Source organism: Mchenga conophoros, linkage group LG23 (assembly GCF_057382185.1).
Source record: "Mchenga conophoros isolate Kocher_MC1m ecotype Shallow Benthic linkage group LG23, M_conophoros_male_GT1.1, whole genome shotgun sequence".
Classification (NCBI taxonomy): Eukaryota; Metazoa; Chordata; class Actinopteri; order Cichliformes; family Cichlidae; genus Mchenga; species Mchenga conophoros.
The window spans coordinates 317,148-339,642 of NC_140547.1; the positions used below are offsets into that span (position 1 = coordinate 317,148).

Below are 22,495 nucleotides of genomic sequence, written 5' to 3' on the forward strand. Positions count from 1 at the left end.
TGCAAATCGTTGCTTTCAGTTTCCACTCGTTACTTTTTTATTCTTTAAACAAAGCTGTACTAAAGGAGATCTGCAGGAAAACAGTAGTTTGAACTTTTCTTCACTTGAACTGGTCAGCACCACCGGTACACAAGTGATGAGACCACCCAGGACCAGGATTTGGTCTTTGGGGAAAGAAAACAAGTCCACCTCAACCGCTTTATAGAGAGGACCAATTTAAAAGAACAGCCATTATGGAGACTGTGTGACCCTTAATAAGCATGCAAATGGACATGCATAGACACACAAATGGAGGATTAGACACACGTGCATGCGTGCACACACACACACACAACTTATGGTTCCAGGCGTCTGTGTGTTCTCGCTGATAACAGCTGTATTTTTAGAGCCCAGAAGAGATCGGCAGTGTGGGACACAGCAGGGTTATCAGATGTACTTCATGGACTCAGAGGGGAACACTGATTAGGGGGAACAGCTAACCCTGAGAGAGAGAGAGAGAGAGAGAAGAAAAGGGAGAAAGAGAAAAGAGATTAGACCGCATACCAGAGTTCTTGTCATGAGAGGGTGATGCCATTTAAATAAATGTTCTCCAAACATCATAAACACAGTTCTGCTTGCAAATTAGCCACCGCAGCTTTATCAGTTGCTTAACTTGGTTTCCTTTCAACCATCATTTTGCTCAGCAGTTGTTAACTCGATAAAAGTTTCATCATTATATCTTTGCAAAGGTTCATTCATCTGTGAGAATAAATATGATGGTCTCAGTGCTCAGATGAATGCAAATAGAATAGAATAGAATAGAATAGAAGAACCGACCATACCAGACTCCATCAGAATAGAATAGAATAGAATAGAATAGAAAAGACTACACCAGAATAGAATAGAATAGAAAAGAATAGAATAGAAGAACCGACCACACCAGACTCCATCACCATAGAATAGAATAGAATAGAATAGAAGAACCGACCACACCAGACTCCATCACCATAGAATAGAATAGAAAAGAATAGAATAGAAGAACCGACCACACCAGACTCCATCACCATAGAATAGAATAGAAAAGAATAGAATAGAAGAACCGACCATACCAGACTCCATCAGAATACAATAGAATAGAAAAGAATAGAATAGAAGAACCGACCACACCAGACTCCATCACCATAGAATAGAATAGAAAAGACTACACCAGAATAGAATAGAATAGAATAGAAAAGAATAGAATAGAAGAACCGACCATACCAGACTCCATCAGAATACAATAGAATAGAATAGAAGAACCGACCACACCAGACTCCATCAGAATACAATAGAAAAGACTACACCAGAATAGAATAGAAAAGAATAGAATAGAAGAACCGACCACACCAGACTCCATCAGAATAGAATAGAATAGAATAGAATAGAATAGAATACCAAATCACCGAACAGAACAGAGACTAGAATAGACCAGACCAGAAGGGAATAGAACAGAACACAAGAGAACATAACAGACCAGACCACACTATACTAGAATAGAATTGAATCGAATCAAATCGAATCTAAGAACAGAAAAAAACAGAGACTAGAATGGACCAGGCCAGACCAGAATAGAATCCAATCCAATACAACACCAGGCCAGACTACACTACACTAGAATAGACTAGAATAGAATAGAGGTTCATCTAAGGTTTTCATGCTAAACTGAGTTAAAATGAAAAAAACAGCACTAACAGTATCCTTTGTTTTAGTTGGAGGAGGAGTTACTGGATCTGCAGAAGAAGATGAAGCAGACGGAAGATGAACTGGACAAATTCTCTGAGGGCCTGAAAGATGCTCAGGAGAAACTGGAACTGTCTGAGAAGAAAGCTGCAGATGTGAGTGAACGGCACGCACACACACAGGAGGGTTCGGTGTCACTTCATTTTCAGGACACTTTACTCAAAGTTAAACTAGAAATCAAACTGCCAAATAACCATGACCATTACAGTCACTGAATCCTTGAATCCCGTAAAGAAGAACAAAGGATGTTAATACTTGTTTCATCTGACTCTGGCATGCACACATTACTGTGGCACTACTGAAAACTAGGGACCATTCTTCCACAGCTGGACTCTTTCTAAGCCGGCACCAGCTGTGGCTTTGCTTTGATCCTCGGTGAACGATTTGGAGCACTTCAGAGACAGTTACATTCCTGTGCAGCCACTCCTGAAAGATGAGCACACGGTTAAACTATAATCCCTTCACCCAAACACACACACACACACACACACACACACACACACACACACACACACACACTGTAAGCCTCATCATGACATATGTTCTGACATTTACAACAAATTGCATGCAGATGTTGCAATCATGATAGCAAAGGGACAAACATGCAAAAAATATAAGAGTTTTTCATTTTGTGCCACTTCACATGTTCTAATACAATTTACTAAAGGTGATAACTAAAATTAAAACAAACAACACAAAACAGTTTATATGCCTAAATTCACTTTTGGTACTTTAAGGATTTTTAAATATTTTAAGTATTTATGATGCTTTTGGACTTTAACTAAATAAATTATGTAGCATTTAAAAGTCAGTTTGATACATGAATGTGCAAGTTATGGGCACATCTAGGACACAAGGGGAGATAATTAGTCAATAACCTGCCTCTTGTAAGCTCACTGCATTGCACTTACAAGAGACAGGGAACAAGACGACCACTCACTCGCTGTGAATGCAGCACTATTACTTGGGCTGTTCTTACATCAGTGGAAATCAGTGCAGTCCCACATCAAACAGACTTTGTTCTAACGACTTAGCAGGTTTAATAGCATTTCATGTCCAAGCTGACTAATTTGAACATTTGGAAGCTATTATGTTTTTTTAATTCTTCGTTAAGAAGCACACTGCCTACATATCCAACAATGCATTTCAACCTCTAGCTGTAGCTTCAGGTAGCTTAACCCACAAACTTCAGGCATGACTAAGGAGGCGGTGAAAGAAGTCTGATAAGCTTTTTTTATTTCTAACTTCACACCACCAAATTACTTTATTGTCAAACTCGCAGTCTTGCAGTCAGAGCCAAATGATGGAGACACAGCTGGACCAAAAGCTGTAAACAGACTTCCCCTTTAACTAAACTCAAACTTGCAATGGCAACATTTTTTGGCTCTGGAGTATTTACTTTTTCTCATGTAAAGATGTAAATAAATGTAACCACCACTGAGAAATCCTATATGGATCTTGTTTGTGGACAGAAACAGTTAATTGAGTAAATGTAGCAGAACACTGGAATTGGCAGTTCTCCTGAGCCTAATCAGCTGCAATCTGGGAAAGGCGGTCATATTTTAGATTGGCATCACCACAAACCACATGGTTGTATATCTGTCAGTGGTGATTCATGCAGCACAGCTGTGTGTTTGCTTGCTTGTGTCCGTTACTGTGTGTTTGTATGGGTGGAAGGGGGAATCACATATATCACAAACATACAATACTGTTTACAGTATACCTGTTTATCAGTTAAATGGCATTTTAATAAAAAGTAGGGGAAAGCAGTACCACAGCATTACGAAGCAAAGTGAGCACAGAGAGAGAAGAGTCATGCACAAACCTCCCCCACCTTCCACTAAGATGTGGTATTGTTTTAGTCTCATGGAGGATATCCCAGGGAAATGTGATGTTGCACTAAACACAAAGAGAAAGGAAGTGCCTGCTATATAGACATAGACCTAGGGGCTGAGACATGCTGGTTTATCCTCACGCAGTGATTAAATAAACTCAGGATGGTTCTGAGAAGCCTCACATATAAACTGGGTCAAGTGGGCCCCTTGAAAACCCAGAGCATGACCTGTAGCTATCACTCTTGGGTGTCCTGTAGTGTTTGGAAAGAGAACTCAAGCAGTGTGAGTTGTGTTAAAAAATAGATGTCCACTATGGCATTTTTTTTTAGATTTACCACAGAGTACAGAGTGACATCAAATTATGAAGTCTGCTCTGCTCCACTTCCATGAATTCCCCTCCACATGTCACTTATTAGAGGAAGCAGTCAAGTCATTACGCATCTGAATTCACACCGACCAAAATTGGAAACCTGAAAACGACTGGGAAAACAGAGGAATGAGCCAGCAGCTCCTGCAAGCAAACCGTTTATGATTCATGAAAAAGGGCACCAGAGCAGACGTGCTGATATTTAGGTCATCACTGTTTATTGCTAGCTCAAGCCACCAGACGAAGAGTCTATCCTTATAGATCTAAGTACTTAAACACAGTGCAGTGAAAAGTAAAGTTAGCGCATGTGGTCTTGGTACAGGCATTGATTACACCAATCACAGCAGCAACAGTCGCAGTTTTAGGGCAAAGCTGGTCAGCCGGGCGGAGAGAGCAGAGAACAGGCAGGGGGGCTCTGGTATGTGAGGAATGTAGCTAAGGCAAACAGAAAGGCCCACACTCCTGTGTCTAATGAAATCAATGCTTCCAGCTTTTCTGGTGCAAGGGCCAAATCAGAGAGAGAGCAGCTCAATCAACACATGAGACTGACTGTGAGACATGTTCTTCTTGTTGAGAACAGCAGGACTGAATCTGAGATGAGCCTCGGCTGAAATCTGCTGGCCTACTTGCCCGTCCGCCCGACATATTCAAGCTCCCAGGCTGATCGTGTGAATAGGAGCCGATGGGGGGTAAACACAGGCAGGGCAAGCAGTGAAACATGAAAAATGAAGAATAAATTTGATTTACACCCACACAATGCACATCATCAGTCAGCAGGGAAGTGGTTCATGTATTCTGTATTTGCTCTCTGCTTCAAGACAAACACTAACACATTTCTATTTAGAGAGTTGCGGGTTTACTGAGAGGTCAGAAGTTGGAATGTTATATATATATATATATATATATATATATATATATATATATATATATATATATATATATATATACACATCATTAATGTAAGGGCAGTGCTGAGTTATCAGCTAAGGCTTGGCTATCAATTTCTGTCCATAAACTGTTCTGTACAATCTAGATATCAGCTAATTAATGGTAACTAAGTAATAAAATACTGTAAGCTGTAATATAATACACCAAATGGCACCAACAGCATAAACACAGTGGAGGGGTCGAGCTCAGTGACTGCAGTTAGTGAATGTGAGGCCAACCAGAGATATCAGCTAGAGATGCCTGTGTCTGGATGCCTGTCTATCAAAGAAGTTACACCCCTAACTCCAGTACCCATGAGGATGTTACAAAAAAGACTAGACTCCCATGAGTTGATATTAGATGGGGAAATCTTATTTTTTTGCATGAGGCTGTAGACATGTTTCTTAATGCTCTGAAAGCTCGGTATTTGAACATGGAGTCTTGTTTTTGGAACCAGCAGCACTTTTTTGCACTCCTACATTAGCTACCCCCTTTTTTTCTTTTTGGCTTAGTGGCTTAGGTTACTGGTTAGTGTGGGTGTCAACCCAAGATAACTGACTACATCTGGAGGGTGCCGGGGCCACATATGGCCACATTCTTTAAGCAGCATACAAGTAATCACGTGTCCTCAGCAAAAACAGTGTGTGTACTCCTTTGGGCACCGGTGGTGTCTTATTCGACATAATGAAAATTTTGAAAAGGATTTAGAAATATATTAGAGGTTCACTAATCATCTTGGGCTGTTTAAATGGCCTGCAACACACCAAGGAATACTTATTCTGACGTCTTCTTTTAAATTCCAGCACACCAGTCACAATTTCTGCTCTTTGCCCACTGAAATAATCTAGGTGTTTATTGTCATATTGAGCAGGGGCATGACATTCTATTACACAAGTGGTCACTTGAGACCAGATGCTGTAAATAAAAGATGGATATAGCCATCGTGACCTTACCCGTTGGTTTGTGCAGACCTGGTGAGAAGTCTCACCATTTTTTCCCTTTTTTTAGAGCTTGAAGTGACCGTATATGGACGAGAAGATCTAGAGATAGGTTATCAGCTAACAGTAGCAACCTGGGTTAGCTGCGTGTATCTGTAGACTGCCATATTATTTGTCTGATTACTGCATTAAAATTGCTGAAAAAACACACCAACATCTCAAATATGGCCGAGAGGTCTATTTCAGAGACCTCCTCATATTAGGTAAGATCGGATTTAGCAGATAGTATAGCAACCTAGCTGGCATATGTTTGCTCAGTGTGACCATGGGCCTAGTTGTGCATCACTTTAGTTAATTAAAATGGGTCATAAAAGGAAAAAACAAACAAACAAAAAAAACCCGCGTTAGTATCTGGCTTTAAACATGCTTATTTCTGCAGTGAAGTTTAGTATTTGAACATTTGAGCCAATTAAATTTACCTGCTTTTAGCAAGCCTCAAGTGGCAATTTAAGGTATTGCCGTTTTTGGTACTTTACTGCTAGCTTCACCTCTAGAGGTTGCCCCTTGCTCTACATCAGGGTAGGCAACTCCAGGCCTCGAGTGCCGGTGTCCTGCAGGTTTTAGATGTGTCCTTGATCCAACACAGCTGATTCAAATTGCTAAATTACCTCCTCAAAATCTCATGAAGTCCTCCAGAGGCCTGGTAACGAACTAATCATTTGATTCAGGTGTGCTGACCCAGGGTGATATCTAAAACCTGCAGGACACCAGCACTCGAGGCCTGGAGTTGTCTCCCCCTGCTCTATATTCATGTCAAGAATAATAAGGATACTTGCACAGTCTGAGCCCAACTAACCCTAGCATGCCATTTTGAAATATGCATGTGCCATCAGAGAAGAAAAAAAATCAATTGATAGAAAGTCCGGGTCATTCAGTGTATTCAGGTAGTCAGGTGACCTCAGTTTTTGGGGGGCATGTTAACTGAACCTGGATCCGGTCAGGTAAAGCTGCCTCGGATCATTAGTGTTGCCCCCACAGGCTTGTACAGTAGATGCATGTGGATGCATCACTTTATCTGCCTGATCCACTGATCATTCTGGAAGAAGACAAATCTGGACTCATCAGACCACGTGACCTTTGTCCTATCTTTATGCCCCATAGCAAACACAAGCCTTTTTTTTCTCCATTGAGCCTCACTGATAAGTGTTTCTTCCTCACTAGTTTTAATCATTCTCCTTAGCTGTATTCTGTGCTTGATGCAGGCCAGTTGTATGACCCCTCTGAAATGGAGCAACAGCTTCTCTGTGACCACGTGGTCGTTTAAGGTTAAATAACCTGTTGCCATCCAAAACACATTAATCGCTGCTGCTTAGGTTTGGATTTCCACCATGAAGTTAGAATGGTATATGCAGAGTGGCACTTTAACCAGTAGTCCACGATGACAGAATGAAATATAATTGTGTGGGGGTTTTTAAAAGAGGAAATACTCAAATTATTCACTTCACTGGAGGCAGTACAAACTCAGGGGAAATTTAACTGTCACATCAAGTTTGTGTGAGACAACTAAACAATGGACACTGCGCCTTCACAATGACTGAAAGTAATTCATCCTGGCTCTCCTTTTTCTTTTCAAAGTCTCGCAGCAGTGCTCACATCAGTCACAGGGATCAGCTTTTTACACACACTCACTCACTCTCAAGCCCCGCCCTCTTCGGCGTCATCGACCCAATCACTCACTCTCCTCCTCCGCCACAGTCTGGCGCTCTTCTCACCGCGCAGCTTATTCTGTATGCTCCTCAAACTCTAACTGAAGCTGAGTCCGGACCAAAACGGCTACCTACATTCCCGAGGACCACTTTCTGCGCCGCTCATGAACTTTTCATTCCTACAATCCAGAAGAAACACTCGGGGAACACCTGGACACTCACGCTTCCTAGTTATATAACTTTTTGCTGCACTTGAGTGACTCCTTTACATTCCTCATACTTTATCTCCGGACTCACGCCTATTTTTCTCGTTTTTCCTTTCTTTTTTTTTTTTTTTTTTTTTTAAATCAACGAACAAAAGTCTTATTTTTCTGTTACTCAACTACTCTGAATAGACCAAATAAGCAGGAATCAGTGGCCTCGTTTTTGCACAACATATACATAGTCATAACTGTTTTATTTTTTTACGTTTAGTCTTAAGTTAAGTAAGGAAACAGTAAACAATGGCAGGTGTGAACTCTCTGGATGCTGTGAAGAGAAAGATTCAGTGTTTGCAGCAGCAGGCCGACGACGCAGAAGATCGGGCTCAGGTCCTACAGAGAGAGCTGGACAGTGAACGGGAGCTCCGGGAAAAAGTGAGACAATCAACTCCTCTATTGTTCTAGCTTTTTCTATTGTCGCCATTTCCCATGTATTATAATCATTAAACACGGACTGAATTGTTCGTATTCGCCTCTCGGGCTCTAGAAAGTCTTATTAGTCTCATGTCATTGATTCACTGGTGGCGGGCGTGAATGTGCCACAATGCAAGGCGTTGGTCTGCAACGAAAAAAAAGTTTGGATTCCTACAGCTCTTCGCGCATGCTCCGTGTGACTTGAAGGCCGCTGTGAAACTACAGTGATTAGACCACGTAGACAGCGTTGAAGTGATTGTGCAAATTGTGGCGAATCTATTAGCCTGACCAGTTTATTTCTTTTAAAGTCAAACAATTCTTGTGTTAATTGTATCATAATTGTGACTATATTTTCAGTCAGATTCCATTTGGTTTGCGGGTTAATGGGACAATGTTTTGGACTTGGAATTTCAATGGAATTCACTTTTTAACACTGATTTGCTCAAAGGCACTTCGGCAAGGGTGGCTGTTTTCCCTCGGCAGCTGTCTGATTGAAGGGCTGACCCTCGGGCCTCCACAGATGATCGGAAAATACAGGGCACAGTTAAAGAGTGTCTCCTCTGTTATTAGGGACACAAAGGAGTAGCTCTAAAAATGTTGCTGTTTTCAGCTAGAAGCAAAAGATCAGCTGCTTCATTGATCAGTCAATCAACAGTCAGTAACAGTTGAGATCACCTTTAAGTTTTTTATTATAAAACTGTAAATTGGTGAAGTTGAACAATGAAACAACTGAAAGCTGTTTTCCACACCTCTTTACATTAAACTGTAAAGTTTGGGTTATTTGCTCAGCTTGGGCTGAAATTAGTCATTGCTAAAGTTCCACAAATTGAGCGTCTTTAACCATTGCCTTCAATGTGTCAGATGTGACTCATATATTGAGTAATTGGCGGGTCTGTCACCTGCCTGTCTCTTGACTGTGCCCACATCCGAGTTTTATGGCTTCACATGCAGAAAAGGTAGTGGCTGGAGGGGAGAGAGAGAGAAACGCTTAGTAGCAGCACAGTTAGGCAACATTTTTTGACTCGTTTCACGTGCTGCTTTATGGCTCACGGTGCCATACTTTTTGCATAGGAGTTATTTTAATGATAGGACAATGAGAAAGACTTCAGGAGGGTGGGAGGGGAAGGTGTGGCAGTAAAGATATGGCAGCTGAACTGATGAAAGGAGTTGGGCCTGCTGCAAGGCAAAGCCCTTTGTTACAGGATGGCTATTAGGTAACAGGCCACCTTTTTAATTTGGCCAATGGGCGTGTGGGTAATTATTTTGGTATGGACTCACATACCGTATCGGTTTAAGAAGTTTGGCTTCATAGTTGGCTTGTTTGTGTTGCAGTTTGTGGTTGTTCAGTGGGTGCTTTGTGTACTTTACAAGTGTTTCTGTTCAATGTTTGTGCAAACTGCAGCATGAACTTCAAAACACTGACACAGGAATGGTAACTGAATGAATGAATGATATGGGGATGCCCCGTATAACTACATCTGCTGTCAGGGTGCATGTGTGGTCTCACATCAATGAAGAGCTGAAAGGGTTGTGTTTTTTTTTAAGAAATTAATTGTTAGAAAATTTTTTATTGCATATGAGACAGACTGGCTGGTCAGTTTGGTCCAGCATTTCAAAACTGATGAACCAGGTTTCAGAGGTGGACTTATAGTTGTTGACCAGTACTTATAAGTATGTCTTGTATAGTGTGTTTACACTGAAATGGGAGGGTGTGGTTAAACTCTTATCTTCAGAGTGGATGCTGCATTTAAAAAAATTTTTTCATTCCTGTCAGGATTAACGTGCACAAGCAGTTTGATGTCCCACATGTCCCTCCATTCAAAGTCGAACACAGGGGTGCAACTGTGTGGCGAGGCTGGTGTGGTCCCATGTGTGAATAATTAGGACAACCTGGAGTTATTCCTTGGCACAGAAAATCCTTCTGAGTGCGGGGAGATCAAAACAAGAACCTTGCTGCGTGTAATGAATCATTCTTTAAAAATGTGTGAGGGAGTACAAAAACGTTGGCTACGTCTCTCGCTGATAAAGAAAATTGCTTCATGTTATTGTGGTTTTGACGCTTCTGGGGATGTTTCTTAACCTCTCGGTAATGATTTAAGGTTGTAGTCCTTTGACTACAACTTGTGATGCTTTTTGTTTAAAGCCACTATTTCTCTACATGAATTCGTTCAGTTTTCGCAGCAGAGTCGGGTCAGAGGTGATCGTTTTGACTGTGTTCGGAGTCCTGTAAAGAGCACAGATGAAGCAGATTAGTTGTTTTTGGAACATGGAAGCAAATTTGAGTGCTTCTCCTTCTGTCAGGCACTTAATAATGACAAGATTAGTTTAAACAATCAGTCATGACCAAAATAAGAAAAAGAGACGGGGAAAAAATATCTGCTTCCTTTTCTGAAATTGAGGCTGTTGTGAGGACAACTTACAGTTGCCATGGTGAGCATCAGTGTTTCACCACACGCAAGTTGAAATACAGAAATAAATATAAAAAGGGAAGTGGAATTCTTACTGAGGAATCCCCACGCACGCCCTCCCTCCGACTGACCCTCCCAGGATGTCGGCTGCCGACCCTGGTCCAGTACTTCCTGCGCTTCTACTCCCAACACTTCCTGTCCCCTGGCTCCAGCCCTGATCAACAGGAAGATTACTGTGCTCGGTGAAGTTGGTATTTCTACATTGATGTGCCACTTCATCTTTAGTGTCCTGTTATGTTCTTATAGTTACTAACACTATTCTCTCCATGTAGAGCAGAAGTCTGCAGTCTTTTTTTGCACTACAACATTTAATTAGACACACTGAAGTTGCATCCTACGCTTATGGCAACTGTATTTGTTTACTTGCATCTCATATCGAGAGTAAATTGCAGGAAGCCATTCAAAAAAATGCTTATCGTGAAAAACGACGTCCCCACACTCATCTGCTGAGCTAAAGGTGTTCGTTTGTTGCTTTGTGCGGTCAGCTAAGGCTTTCTGCTGGGCCTCTAGGAGTCTCCAGCAGATTCTGTGGAAAGAATTACTTCCTGATTTCACTGTTTTCTTTGGACTTTCTCCCTGGGAATAGCTCAACTTTCCAAATATAACTGCCACATGTTGATACTTTTTGGCAGTCGCTGGCATCCTGGGGAACACTCCCATGTAAGTGGCTTGTGGCTTTGCTGATTATGCAGGCCAAGGCTGAGGGTTCTCATTCAAACGAGGAGTGGGTTATATTTGTTCGGTTAGTCCTAGCACAGGCGAATTTGCTGTAATGTCGTTAAATAGCATGTATACAGCACCAAGTTGTTTGAACTGCTTTTAGAGTCCATGAAAGTGAGTCACTTCAGCGAGTCTGTTTGCTTGTGAATGCAGAGTGGAAATGGTAACCTGAAGGAAACTCGGATTACCGGGATTCATATTTGACCTGCAGGTAAAAATCACCCTGTTAATATTTATCTGGAAAGTTAGATTGCATCAACGCTGGAAAAATTTGGTTTTTCTTATGGTTTGTGGATTCCTGGTGGTGCGGTTCACAAATGGGTTGCAATCAGCCTCTGATTAGGATTAGACACACTGAGCTGAAGACTCAGACCAGAGACGAGATCCTCCTAAAAGTCTGAGTACATGCTTTTAAATGGCGACAAATTGTTTAGCGCTGAAGGAGCTCATTGTGATGCTTGTCTGAATGTTTAACAACCGTCTTTTACATACTTCATGACAGACTGGCTTATACTTTATGCAGCTTTCTTTGCATGCCAGATCTTTGTGGGAAATGATTACACACTTTCTTTCTGTCACGAACCAACACAGAGTAACTTTAAGAGCAGCAGGCAGTCAGGAATAACTTGCACTGAACCCCAACAGCATTGTGCCGCTCATTAGCCCACTGCCCTGAAATCAGCCAGTAATTAGATTCCTCTTTCACTTGTCCTTGATGCTGTCTCTAACATATGTAATACACTCAGGTATTTCTTAAGTCACTCCCAGCAGTCTGCAGCCTCACTTCGAGTGCTCTAACTTCAACTAAGACAGATGAATCACTCCATGCCATCAGTAGTACCGTTGTCTGTGCCACTTACTAATGCAGTGTCTGTTAAAAAGGTAGCTTAATGTCATGGAACATCTTGCACTGCTTTCTTGCTGCACAATAAAATGAAACTATGGCAGTCAGTCAGTGTAATCTGCTGAAATCAGCCCATCTAAGCTCACTAATTAACACTATTTATTGGCTGGGAATGATGGCAGTTAGGCTCTTTAAATCCGCAGCTTATCCATAGTCTCCACTGTAGCTGGGAACTATTTTGTCAGCCCAAAGTTTTGTGTTTTGAGACTGTTAACAGTGGTTTTTATTTTTATTTTTTTTAAATCTCACACTAGAATTTAGTTCCCGAAATGTTGAGCTAAAGCTTTAGGAATCTTGTGGCTCTAATAGCCACACAGCCTGTTGGTTGCACTGAGCAGTAAAGCTCCATTCCTGACTTAGAAAGCTGGTGACATATTAACTTACGGTGACAACAGAGCAGCTACTTGTGTCCCAGTATCTTTTAAAGTCTGCGTGGTTGTTGCCTCAGTCTTCCTGATACTCCACCACAAACATTCTCCATAGTTTGTTTTACCATATAAGGCAGGGTGCGTCCCTGGCAGCCAAAGAATGAAAAGTGGGTGCTAAAGGAAGGGGCATGGCCAAAGAGACAGACGGAGCAGTGAAAGAAAGAACAATCAAAGGGAGGAAATGAAAGGATGTTGGGCAGCGTACTTCCTGTCACCTTTTTTCAAGATCCTCATTTGCTATATGATGAGTAGTGAAAGCTCGTCGTTAACCTTACTTCTTGTTTCTTGGCATTTATGGTAACATTGTTTTGACATCGTGTTCGCACAAAGGCTCTGAATACTTTTCAGTCCGCTTTGCTGCTGGGCTTGTGGCTGCACCGGCCAAGGTTAAATGATTTTCTAAAGCTGCAGAAGAGTCTGTGGCTAAAACTGTGCATTCAGGATTTACAGGAAAGGCTCTTCTTTGTTCACAGCTCAGTCAATTAGAAGCATGAGATAACCTGTAAATACATTCATTTTTTTTCCTTTTAAACCTGACACAAGGGTGTCTCTGTCTGTATGGGGCTCCCCCACTCCCTGCCTTTTTTGCTATGAGCAGATGGCAGATAAGGCACCAGGTTGCACACATTTCTGTCACTGCCACCATACCGGTGTTAGCTGAGGTTTTTATGTTTGTCTGTTTTGATACTTGAACGCAGTTTACTGGGTAGGAGACTGGATAGCTGGTAATTATGTGTGTGTGTGTATGTTTGAGAGAGGCAGAGATTGGTGCAATAAGAGTGTCTGTTTGCATGTTTGCAGAGCGTGTGCGTGTCTGGAAGCACATTACAGCAGCTGGTGCGCTAACGTAGCTGACCTAAAACAGATGAATAGCATGTTTGTTTGCGTGCTGGATATTGCTCAGGAAGTACCAATATCTGTTATTTCAGGTTGCAGTTGAATACTAGGTAACGTTTCTGGGCAGCCAGATGTGGCGTTGATGGATGCAGACCTGTGCGAGCAGCGACACTGCTGATGAGATTTCAAGATGTTCTGAGCGATTTATGATTTTTCATTCATTCTGTGTCCGGTTCGGTTTTCAACGTCTGTCAAGTGCCAGCGGTTTTGAGACACATCAGCGATAGTTAGGCAGACATTTCCTGTCTCGTATGGGTGGCCTCCCCTGTGAGCTTTCTGTGCAGCAGGGGAGGACCTGGGAGAGGATGAAGAAGAGGGTGGAAAAAAAAAAACCACACAGACGACCGGCGGTGGGAGTGGCGGGTCACCAGGCCAAGATTAGATTAGATGGATGCAAGATGGAGAAAATACTAAAAATGAGAATGAAGCCTGTGCCATCATGCTTGGATTTCCTGAACATATCGAGTCTATGACAGAATGGAAGTCTCAGTATATTTAAGCTCTCTGTTCTTTGCATTGGTCCTTCTTATCAGTCATCTCATTTTCTATTTGTGACTTTCGGTCACCAGTTTCTGCGCAGAATGACTCCTCTGCCTGTAAGCTGAATGGTGGAGACACTGACGGTTGATCAGAGCGATTGCTGGACTGAAAAACTGGCTAATGAGTCACTGACCTACTAACTGCTGCCCTCATCAGAGCAGAGAATACAGCCTGCGAGGTTGTAAACATAATAAACTTGTGTGAGTACTCCGGGTTTCAGTGAATGGTTCAGCAACTTATCGGTCTGGTTGTGAACTTTCATTTTAACAGCAGGTTCTTTGTGTTATGCTAAGACTGAGGTCAGTTTTTACTTTGAATGCAACTCCCAAGGAGATGATTGTTGGATAAACTCCCCGACCAACAGAGGAAATTCTTGTGTAGTTGTCTGTTTGCTTTCTTTTTTCCTCTTTCTGGCTTTTTGTTTATCGAGGGCAGACGAGCAGAAGCCCATTCGTTCTCCCTCCTTTGCCCAGTTGTGGCTTGAGCATCACCGGAAATTGGGTTTGTCTAAATGTTTCGCTCAGACGTCCTGCTACATTGTAAGGAATTACACTTTCCAGCCAGATGCAGCATGTTCTCATTAAAGACGGTTAGAGTTGGGCCCTGCTTTTATGGACGAATCTCCCAACGACCTCCAGCTGCCTCCATTTCACATTTTAACCGTCACATTTTGATTTGAGAAACCCGAGTGACCCCAGAGAGCACACAGAGTAGATTACACTGTCTCCCCCTCACTCACTCACTCACTCACTTGCAGCCTTTGTTTGGATTCACTTTGTTAGTGAGGATTAGGATATGAATGATAAGGGTGAATATTTCCCTGTCGTCATAGCACCATGATTATATTCAGGTGGCTGTATTTAAATATTTTTATCAGAGTTCTGGGTAGGCATTGTACTGTGTGACTGTATAGCTGCTCTTCCATTGACAGCTTTAAAAAAAAAAAGTGTTTCATGTGGTGAAATATGCAACACTTGAGTTCATTTTTGGACTTTTGTTCATAATAGATGTGGTTTGGTTTTAAAGTGATGCATCAATTTGTTGGATGAGGAACTAAGTTTAAAAAAAGACAGAGATTCAACCTCCTGATAACAGTAGTTGTTAGGGAAGTGTAGACAGGACATCACCATATCCTGTCCACACAGGCCTTGCTTAAATCTACAAGATGTTAATTTTTATTCCCTTTTACTTTTAAAATTACGTCCTTCTGGTTGGTTTGGACATTCACTGATTTTTGTTGCAACAATTGCTGAAAACAGGGTGAAAAGTTCTTTCCCCCGACTTCTGTCATTGTGTCATTTCCTTCTCTTCCTGTTTTATGGTGGAGGACGACAGACTTCGGGTGACTTAAAGTTGAATAAATGCATGACTAAAGTTCTTCCTATTTTTTTCCTTTGCAGGCAGAGGGTGAGGTAGCAGCTCTTAACCGTAGGATCCAGCTGGTGGAGGAGGAGCTGGACCGTGCCCAGGAGAGACTGGCCACAGCGCTGCAGAAACTGGAGGAGGCAGAGAAGGCTGCAGATGAGAGCGAGAGGTCAGTTTCTTATTCGCATTAGACACAAGTGGAGAAAAAGTCTGCCTTGCGCAGGAGAACATGTGTTATCTAGTTCACCTGACTTTCACAAAAGAAAGTCTGTCCTCTCCTCACGCTGTGTCCTGTCATCCCAGAGGAATGAAGGTGATTGAGAACCGAGCGATGAAGGATGAGGAGAAGATGGAGATTCAGGAGATGCAGCTGAAGGAGGCCAAACACATCGCAGAGGAGGCCGACCGCAAATACGAGGAGGTGATTCTGACAGTGACGGCTTAAGTGCAAGAGAGAAATTCCCTTATTCAGATCGTTAATAGCCTCTTAGTTTTTTGAGTTTAAAATATTTCTCTTTTTCTTTCTCAGGTGGCTCGTAAACTGGTGATCTTGGAGGGCGAGCTGGAGAGAGCTGAGGAGAGGGCCGAGCTCTCAGAATGGTAAATGCAATAAGCGCACAAATGTATAAATCCATTGACTCTCATACAGATGCATGGTCTCTTGTGCGGCTCGCAGATTAAAACAAAGTATGTGTGGGATTCTCCTTACAGTAAAGCCAGTGACCTAGAGGAGGAGCTGAAAAATGTGACCAACAACCTGAAGTCCTTAGAAGCCCAGTCTGAGAAGGTACAAGACGAAATGCATTGACACTTTAAGAAGTAATAATTCTGCTTTGGCTTTCTGGAGATTGGTGATGTTTTTCCAAACAAGAATCTTCCAAATATAGAAAAAAAAAAATCTGATTTTATCCAGTAAAGGAGGAAAAAAAGGTTTCCTGTCAAAATGCATCAATGTGATTTGTGAACATCTAATAATATGACAAAACAAACTAAAACTTTAGGCAGTTGCTTTCATTGTCTTTCACAAACACAAACAGAAAAACTAAATATATATACTGAACACCAAGTCTGGCACCATGCACACACGAATCCTATCATTAGGGCTTTACTCATGGCTCGGTGCACCGTAATTTGGGTGAGCTGTCCTCAGAGAGAGAGAGAGACCACATGGCAAAGGACTGTTTCATACTACCTCCATTATAACTGTGTATCATCAGGCCCTCCTTAAAACCATTTATTTTGCACTCAAGCTATTATATAAGGGAGCTCGGCACCTGAACTCCTTTGATATGCAGCTGTTTAAATATATGTTTGCACACCAACTTATCTACCGCATGACAAATTAGCCACTGAGGCTTTTTTTTTTCTTTTTCATGTGTGTATGAGTGGTGTTACTGGCTACGTAAGGTGTTTCAGGTGTGTGTATATAAGCAGCCAGTAGAAACCTGCCGCACTCAGAAATGTGTCTGCTTCATTCCCGCCCGTGCACAGGCATGCAGTGCAACGGCATGCCAGGTTTACCTCATGCCAGGTTTACCTCATGACAACTTTTCTTTAGCAAATATGGCATGGCTTGTCTTTGAAACCGACCTGCAGGTGGTTAGCGTAACAGCAGAACTTGTTCCCAGGACAAGCCAACACCTTTCCTGTTACGTGCCAGCGAGGGAGTGGCGCCATGAGCTCTCAAAGCAATAATAATCCTGGGATGGTGCCGTTTTGTGCTCCCATTGTGTGCACGTTTGCTGCTGAAAGCTAAGTGTGAGCTAATGCTGTTTCTTTGCCTCTCCGTCTGTCACCAGTACTCAGAAAAAGAAGACAAGTACGAAGAGGAGATCAAAGTTCTGACTGACAAACTGAAGGAGGTGAGATGATGGTGTTTTCACAGAATTAAGAATAAATTATAATAGTGAGAATAATCCAGTCATTCAGAGACATTTGTAGCATTTTCCCCCCCATCACTAAAATGTTAAATGTGACATTTCCATAAGCTTAGCAAGGCTGGCTGAAAAGCTCTCCTGTTGCAGTCTTTCATGATGGATGTGTTTGTTGGCGCTCATCAGTTTGTTTGACATGCTTTGTCTGAATTCCTCCCAGGCTGAAACCCGTGCAGAGTTTGCCGAGAGGACAGTTGCCAAACTGGAAAAGAGCATCGATGACCTGGAAGGTACGAGAGTCACATTCATATTGAGGTTTTTGGGGGATTTGCAGCATCTGTGGCCCAGAATCTTTTTCTTTTTTAACAGAACATGTAAATGGTAAATGGCCTGTATTTATATAGCGCTTTACTAGTCCCTAAGGACCCCAAAGCGCTTTACATATCCAGTCATCCACCCATTCACACACACATTCACACACTGGTGATGGCAAGCTACATTGTAGCCACAGCCACCCAGAGCCCAAATCATTTTGTCTGCTAGCTTTAAGTGAACCTGCAAAGATGCGTTCAGTTTCATTAAATGGTGATTTATTTGCTGATGAACTACGAGCACATCTTCATACACAGTTGCAAAATCACTTACCTGAGTTTTGGCCTGAGTTCTAGAAGAGGTGTCCTATTTCAGCATCACTGGAATTTTTTCCTGTGGAAAAGAGGATTTTCCACAGGAACCAAATGTATGGAAACTATTTCACTAAGACAGGCTAATAAAAGACCCTTGTTACTGAAGGACAAGTATTCCATGTCAGCCACGAAGCTGCAGCGGCAGCAAAGAGGACAGAATGTACTCATATTTTTTTTTTAGGTCAGGATCGTTCAGTTGTTGAACCACAGGCAGCTGAGTTCATGGATTTATTGGATCAGTTTTATGAGACTTTCACAAAAGTCTTAAATGCTCAAAGCTCCCCCAGCAACAAAAAACAAACGTGAAGAGCTTTGAGCATAATTAGGTATTCATCATTCTTTCTTCCAAGCATTTCTGCATCTTTAAAAAGGCTGACCTATTTTTTTGTCTCTTCCTTTCTCCCTCTGCTCTTTGCCTCCATCTGTCTCTCGCTCTCGTCCTGCTTTCGGCTTGCTTGTGTCGCTGCTGTCGTTGGCACCTGCCTCTGCTTCTTGTCGACCTCTGGCGTCCAGATGAATTGTATGCTCAGAAGCTGAAGTACAAGGCCATTAGCGAGGAGCTGGACCATGCCCTCAATGACATGACATCTCTGTAGAGACATGTTTCGCTCTTTCTCTCTGTCTGCTGTGCCTCTAAATGTTCATCTCCTCTGATCGTATGTGCCTCTGCTCATCTTACTATGCAAAACATAATTCATTAAAGCTCGTTTTCTTTCCTAGTTTTGCAGCTTTTGTCTGTTTTTTGTTTGTTTGTTGCCAGTGTGTAAGGAAATTATGAACTGTTTGATGCAAAGTCTGAGCTAACTATATAGGTTACTATGATTTTCTTATTAACAGTGTATTTTATGATTAGTTGTTACTCTACGCGTTCATCTGAATATCAGTTTTACAAAGGTGAGCATTTCTGGTTTTAGTGTGGATTAATAGTTTGCAGTCACCTGGGTTTTAATCTACACGCTTTGGTAGTTTCTGATTTCTATGTCCATAAAGTATGCATAGATCTTAATGCCATTTCCACAAGGTGGGATATACGAATGACTTCACTGTGCAGCAAACGAGTCCTTTAAAAAGTCCATCCTGTATGATCCCACTAACAGTCTTCCAGCAGTTTATGCATGAAAGGTACTCTGTAGTGGTTGATTTTTATTTTTTGCATGTGGCACAACTTAACCAAACCAGTTATGCAAAACATCTGCCCAGTAACACTGACCTTTGTGCAGTCTTTAAAAAAAGGGGTGCTGTGTGACAAACCTCACGAAGAGATTACAGTGGCATGAAATGAGCGAGCACTGCTAACTGGTGATTGAGGGTTCACAGTGTCATATTTCTTCTTCTCCCCAGAGAAACTATCACATGCCAAAGAGGAGAATCTGGGCATGCACCAAGTCCTGGACCAGACCCTGCAGGAGCTGAACAGCTTATAAACACACACAGAGGAAGCTGGAGAGGATGAGGTCGTCATTAACATTCCATTAAACGTTCGACTCCATTCCGCCTTTCAAGCTGTAAAATCTTTATTCCCCACCTAAAGGGGGATTAACTTAATGCTTGTCCCCTTTTTTTTTTTTTTTTTTTTTTTATAAAGATTTTTTGAATCCACTGCTACTTTATTTTTTTTAAACCTACAGATGTTCTTGTAGAAATTCGTTTTTGACCACTTACAAAGAACTGGCACTAAATTTGTCCAAAGAAACCTCAGATTTGGTCACTCAACCACTTAAACAGACTTAATTTTACACATTATGTGCACATACATTACACTTCTGATTATTTTTAATACATAGGCTACATATGGCATAGGGGTTTGCTCAGTCTTGTGTGGCTTTTAAGCGCCACCTACTGGTGATTTGAAGTTAGTCAACATTTTTTTTTTTCTTATTATTATTCCATTTTATCTCCAGTGGCTGCAAATTAACAGATATTTGACAGATCTGTGCTCGTCTCAGTCTCTTTTTGTGTTAGAACAGCACAACAGTCACGTGAACAGATGACCTGATAACAAGGCTCAGTGATTAAGACTTCTTTACATTTAATTATAACGTAATGCCTCTTTGGCCAAGGTGTTGAACCTGATGCGGACGTCCTGACCACTGATACCTAATGCATCATTACCAACAATATGCCATTGTGTAGCCAATATTTACAATATGAGTGAGCTAAACCCCAAACCACTGGAAGCTCAGTCAAGTTTTATCAACCATGGATACTTATTGTATATAGTAGAATAATGTTAGGTAATGTGAGTTGTATTTTTTTTTCCTTGGGTTTTGTTTCATTTACACCACTCCTTTTTGCCAGAGGAACTCTCAAAACCAAAGAACACACACAACACAGACAATTCATGAAATGTTTTTATTTTTTTGTGATGGTCATCGTGGTTTCATCTCATGTCAGAGCCACTGAGAGTGCCTCACATTTGGTTGAGACTGTTATGAAATACTTCATTCACCCACCCCCACCCCACCCCACCCATGTCAACCTATTAAAATGTTTTACAGAAATCATGACTTGTCTGAAGTTTTTGCAAATTTGATTGTTGCATTTTACTCATGCAGAAGAAGTAATGACAATGTCTTTACAGGAAAGTGCTTCATTATGTCAATCTGCTTTGGAGTGTACATGCATTCAGATGATTCTGTCTCATTCAGCCCCACACGGGGGTCAAATCGTACTCATTTAGATAAATAGAGGCAATTTCTCTATTTGCTGAGGATTTGCAACATGGCATCGCTCAGCCTCGATTATCCTTGGGTATTTCTGCTGCATGGTTCCAGGTTCGTTACTGTTCATGTCTGTTTCTTTCTGAAGGCGCAGCCTAGAGGGAGAAATGTCAAACATTTCAGCAAGGTCTTGCAAGCAAATTAGGAGGATCTTATTCAAAGCTACTGTTTTTGGCATTGTACTTACCTGCTGTCAGTCTGCATTTCCCCCCTCGTGGCCTACAAAGGATTATAGAGCAGCCTGCACAGGGCACCACTGTCTGGGCATGGCTGAAGATGGTGGTGATCCTGTAACACCCTGATGAGCATTTGCAGATCAATTAGAGCTTGCCACACATAACTAAAAATAAATCCTAAAACTTTGCACCATGAGCCAAAATTCCTACCCATGCATTTAACATCCATGAAGTAAGAGTTTGGATTCTGCACCAGCCTCTTCTTCTTATGCTGCCTCCTCTCCTCGGCAAAACTTGGGTGCATCAGATCCTTAGCCAGCTGCAAGAAAAGGCAGAGCATTTTTTATTTATTTTTTTAAACATGAGCTATTCAATTGTTCTGCTACTGACAGGATGGGGTTAATGGAGGGATAAGAATATGAAAATGATTATTTACAAGATCATGGTAAAACTGCTGTGATGTATGGTTTGGAGACAGCACTAACAAAACGACAGGAGGCATAGCTGACAGGAATTTGTACAGCTCAGGTTAACTGGTTTGGAAATTAGAGAAGAGGCTGAATATTGGATATACTGGATAAAGGTGACAGTGGAAGATGATGGGGATAGGGTGAGATGAAGACAGATGATCCGCTGAGGTGAAAGAAGAAGACAGGATTGTCTTAAGAGATGTACCGCAATATGTTTTATAGCCGTATGCCCCCTACAGTCTGAAGAATGAATTGCTAGTTAAAGGAGCAACATGTCCAGACAAGCCCAAGCATCATTCGTACAGTACAAGAACAATGGGCAGATAACAGTATATAACATGTTGCTACAAGTTCAATATTACAAGAGTTAAAAAAAATATTACTCACTTTATTGCTACTCTTTTTAAATTCAGTACAATGTTGTATTTCTTAGTTCACAAAATACTATTAAAGCATCTTTCTGTCAGTCAGAACTGTTCTACTTTCTAATATTTCTAACAAAAACAGTCAAATCTAAAAATTATAATAAGATTTTCACTTACAGACATTTTTGCTCAGATCGTCCGGTTTTCTCGTCAAATGTAAATAAATGATATAGCAAACTAAGCCCGCTATGCTCGTCACTAAATCCACCTGTAGTTTGGTGTAGGTCTGAGTTATAAGAATCGAGTAGGCGGAGGCTTCGTGTAAGGGAGGGGCCTAAGTAGGTCCGTGCTGAATGCACACTACGTGTTTAACAAACAGCACAGCTGTAAGAGAATGGAAAGTGTACTGGAAAAGGTCTGCTTTAATTTAGCCTTTTAGTTATTTATTTTTTAAACAAAATCTAAACAGGTCTTAAAAACACCTGTTGTAAAAAAAATAAATAAAAGATAAGAAGCAACAATAAATTAAAAGCTACAGTAGAAAACTCTTAGAAACTCTCAGGGTTAAACAATTGTGTGCAGTTTCCAGTTTCCTTCGGACTACACATAACCAGCGGCTTAGTATTGTGTTCTTACGAGCAGTGGTTAGTTAAGCGATTAATTAACAACACTCTCCC

The 22,495-nt window shown here is 41.5% G+C and overlaps 2 protein-coding genes across 4 annotated transcripts; one reads left to right on the plus strand and one right to left on the minus strand.

Moving 5' to 3' along the window:
• Positions 1 to 1,731: 1,731 nt before the first annotated feature.
• LOC146546259 (tropomyosin alpha-4 chain) lies at positions 1,732 to 19,568 on the plus strand. 3 transcript variants are annotated; one of them, XM_085266559.1, is made up of 8 exons: positions 1,732 to 1,853; positions 15,563 to 15,696; positions 15,831 to 15,948; positions 16,057 to 16,127; positions 16,239 to 16,314; positions 17,327 to 17,389; positions 17,622 to 17,691; positions 18,601 to 18,806. In XM_085266559.1, the coding sequence occupies exons 1-8, from the start codon at positions 1,761 to 1,763 to the stop codon at positions 18,681 to 18,683; spliced, it is 708 nt and encodes a 235-aa protein (XP_085122685.1). In that variant the 5' UTR covers positions 1,732 to 1,760; the 3' UTR covers positions 18,684 to 18,806. The 3 variants fall into 3 exon arrangements, with proteins under 3 accessions (XP_085122685.1, XP_085122684.1, XP_085122683.1); XM_085266558.1 differs by lacking the exons at positions 1,732 to 1,853; positions 18,601 to 18,806 and adding exons at positions 7,927 to 8,166; positions 19,429 to 19,568; XM_085266557.1 differs by lacking the exon at positions 1,732 to 1,853 and adding an exon at positions 7,945 to 8,166.
• A 1,029-nt stretch (positions 19,569 to 20,597) lies between these two features.
• On the minus strand, positions 20,598 to 22,142 carry LOC146546260 (small ribosomal subunit protein eS27-like). The gene is made up of 4 exons (XM_085265254.1): positions 21,996 to 22,142; positions 21,194 to 21,302; positions 20,995 to 21,105; positions 20,598 to 20,902 (listed from the first exon to the last, which is right to left on the minus strand). Exons 1-4 carry the CDS (start codon positions 21,999 to 22,001, stop codon positions 20,874 to 20,876), a joined length of 255 nt encoding a protein of 84 aa, XP_085121380.1. The 5' UTR covers positions 22,002 to 22,142; the 3' UTR covers positions 20,598 to 20,873.
• Positions 22,143 to 22,495: the final 353 nt, after the last annotated feature.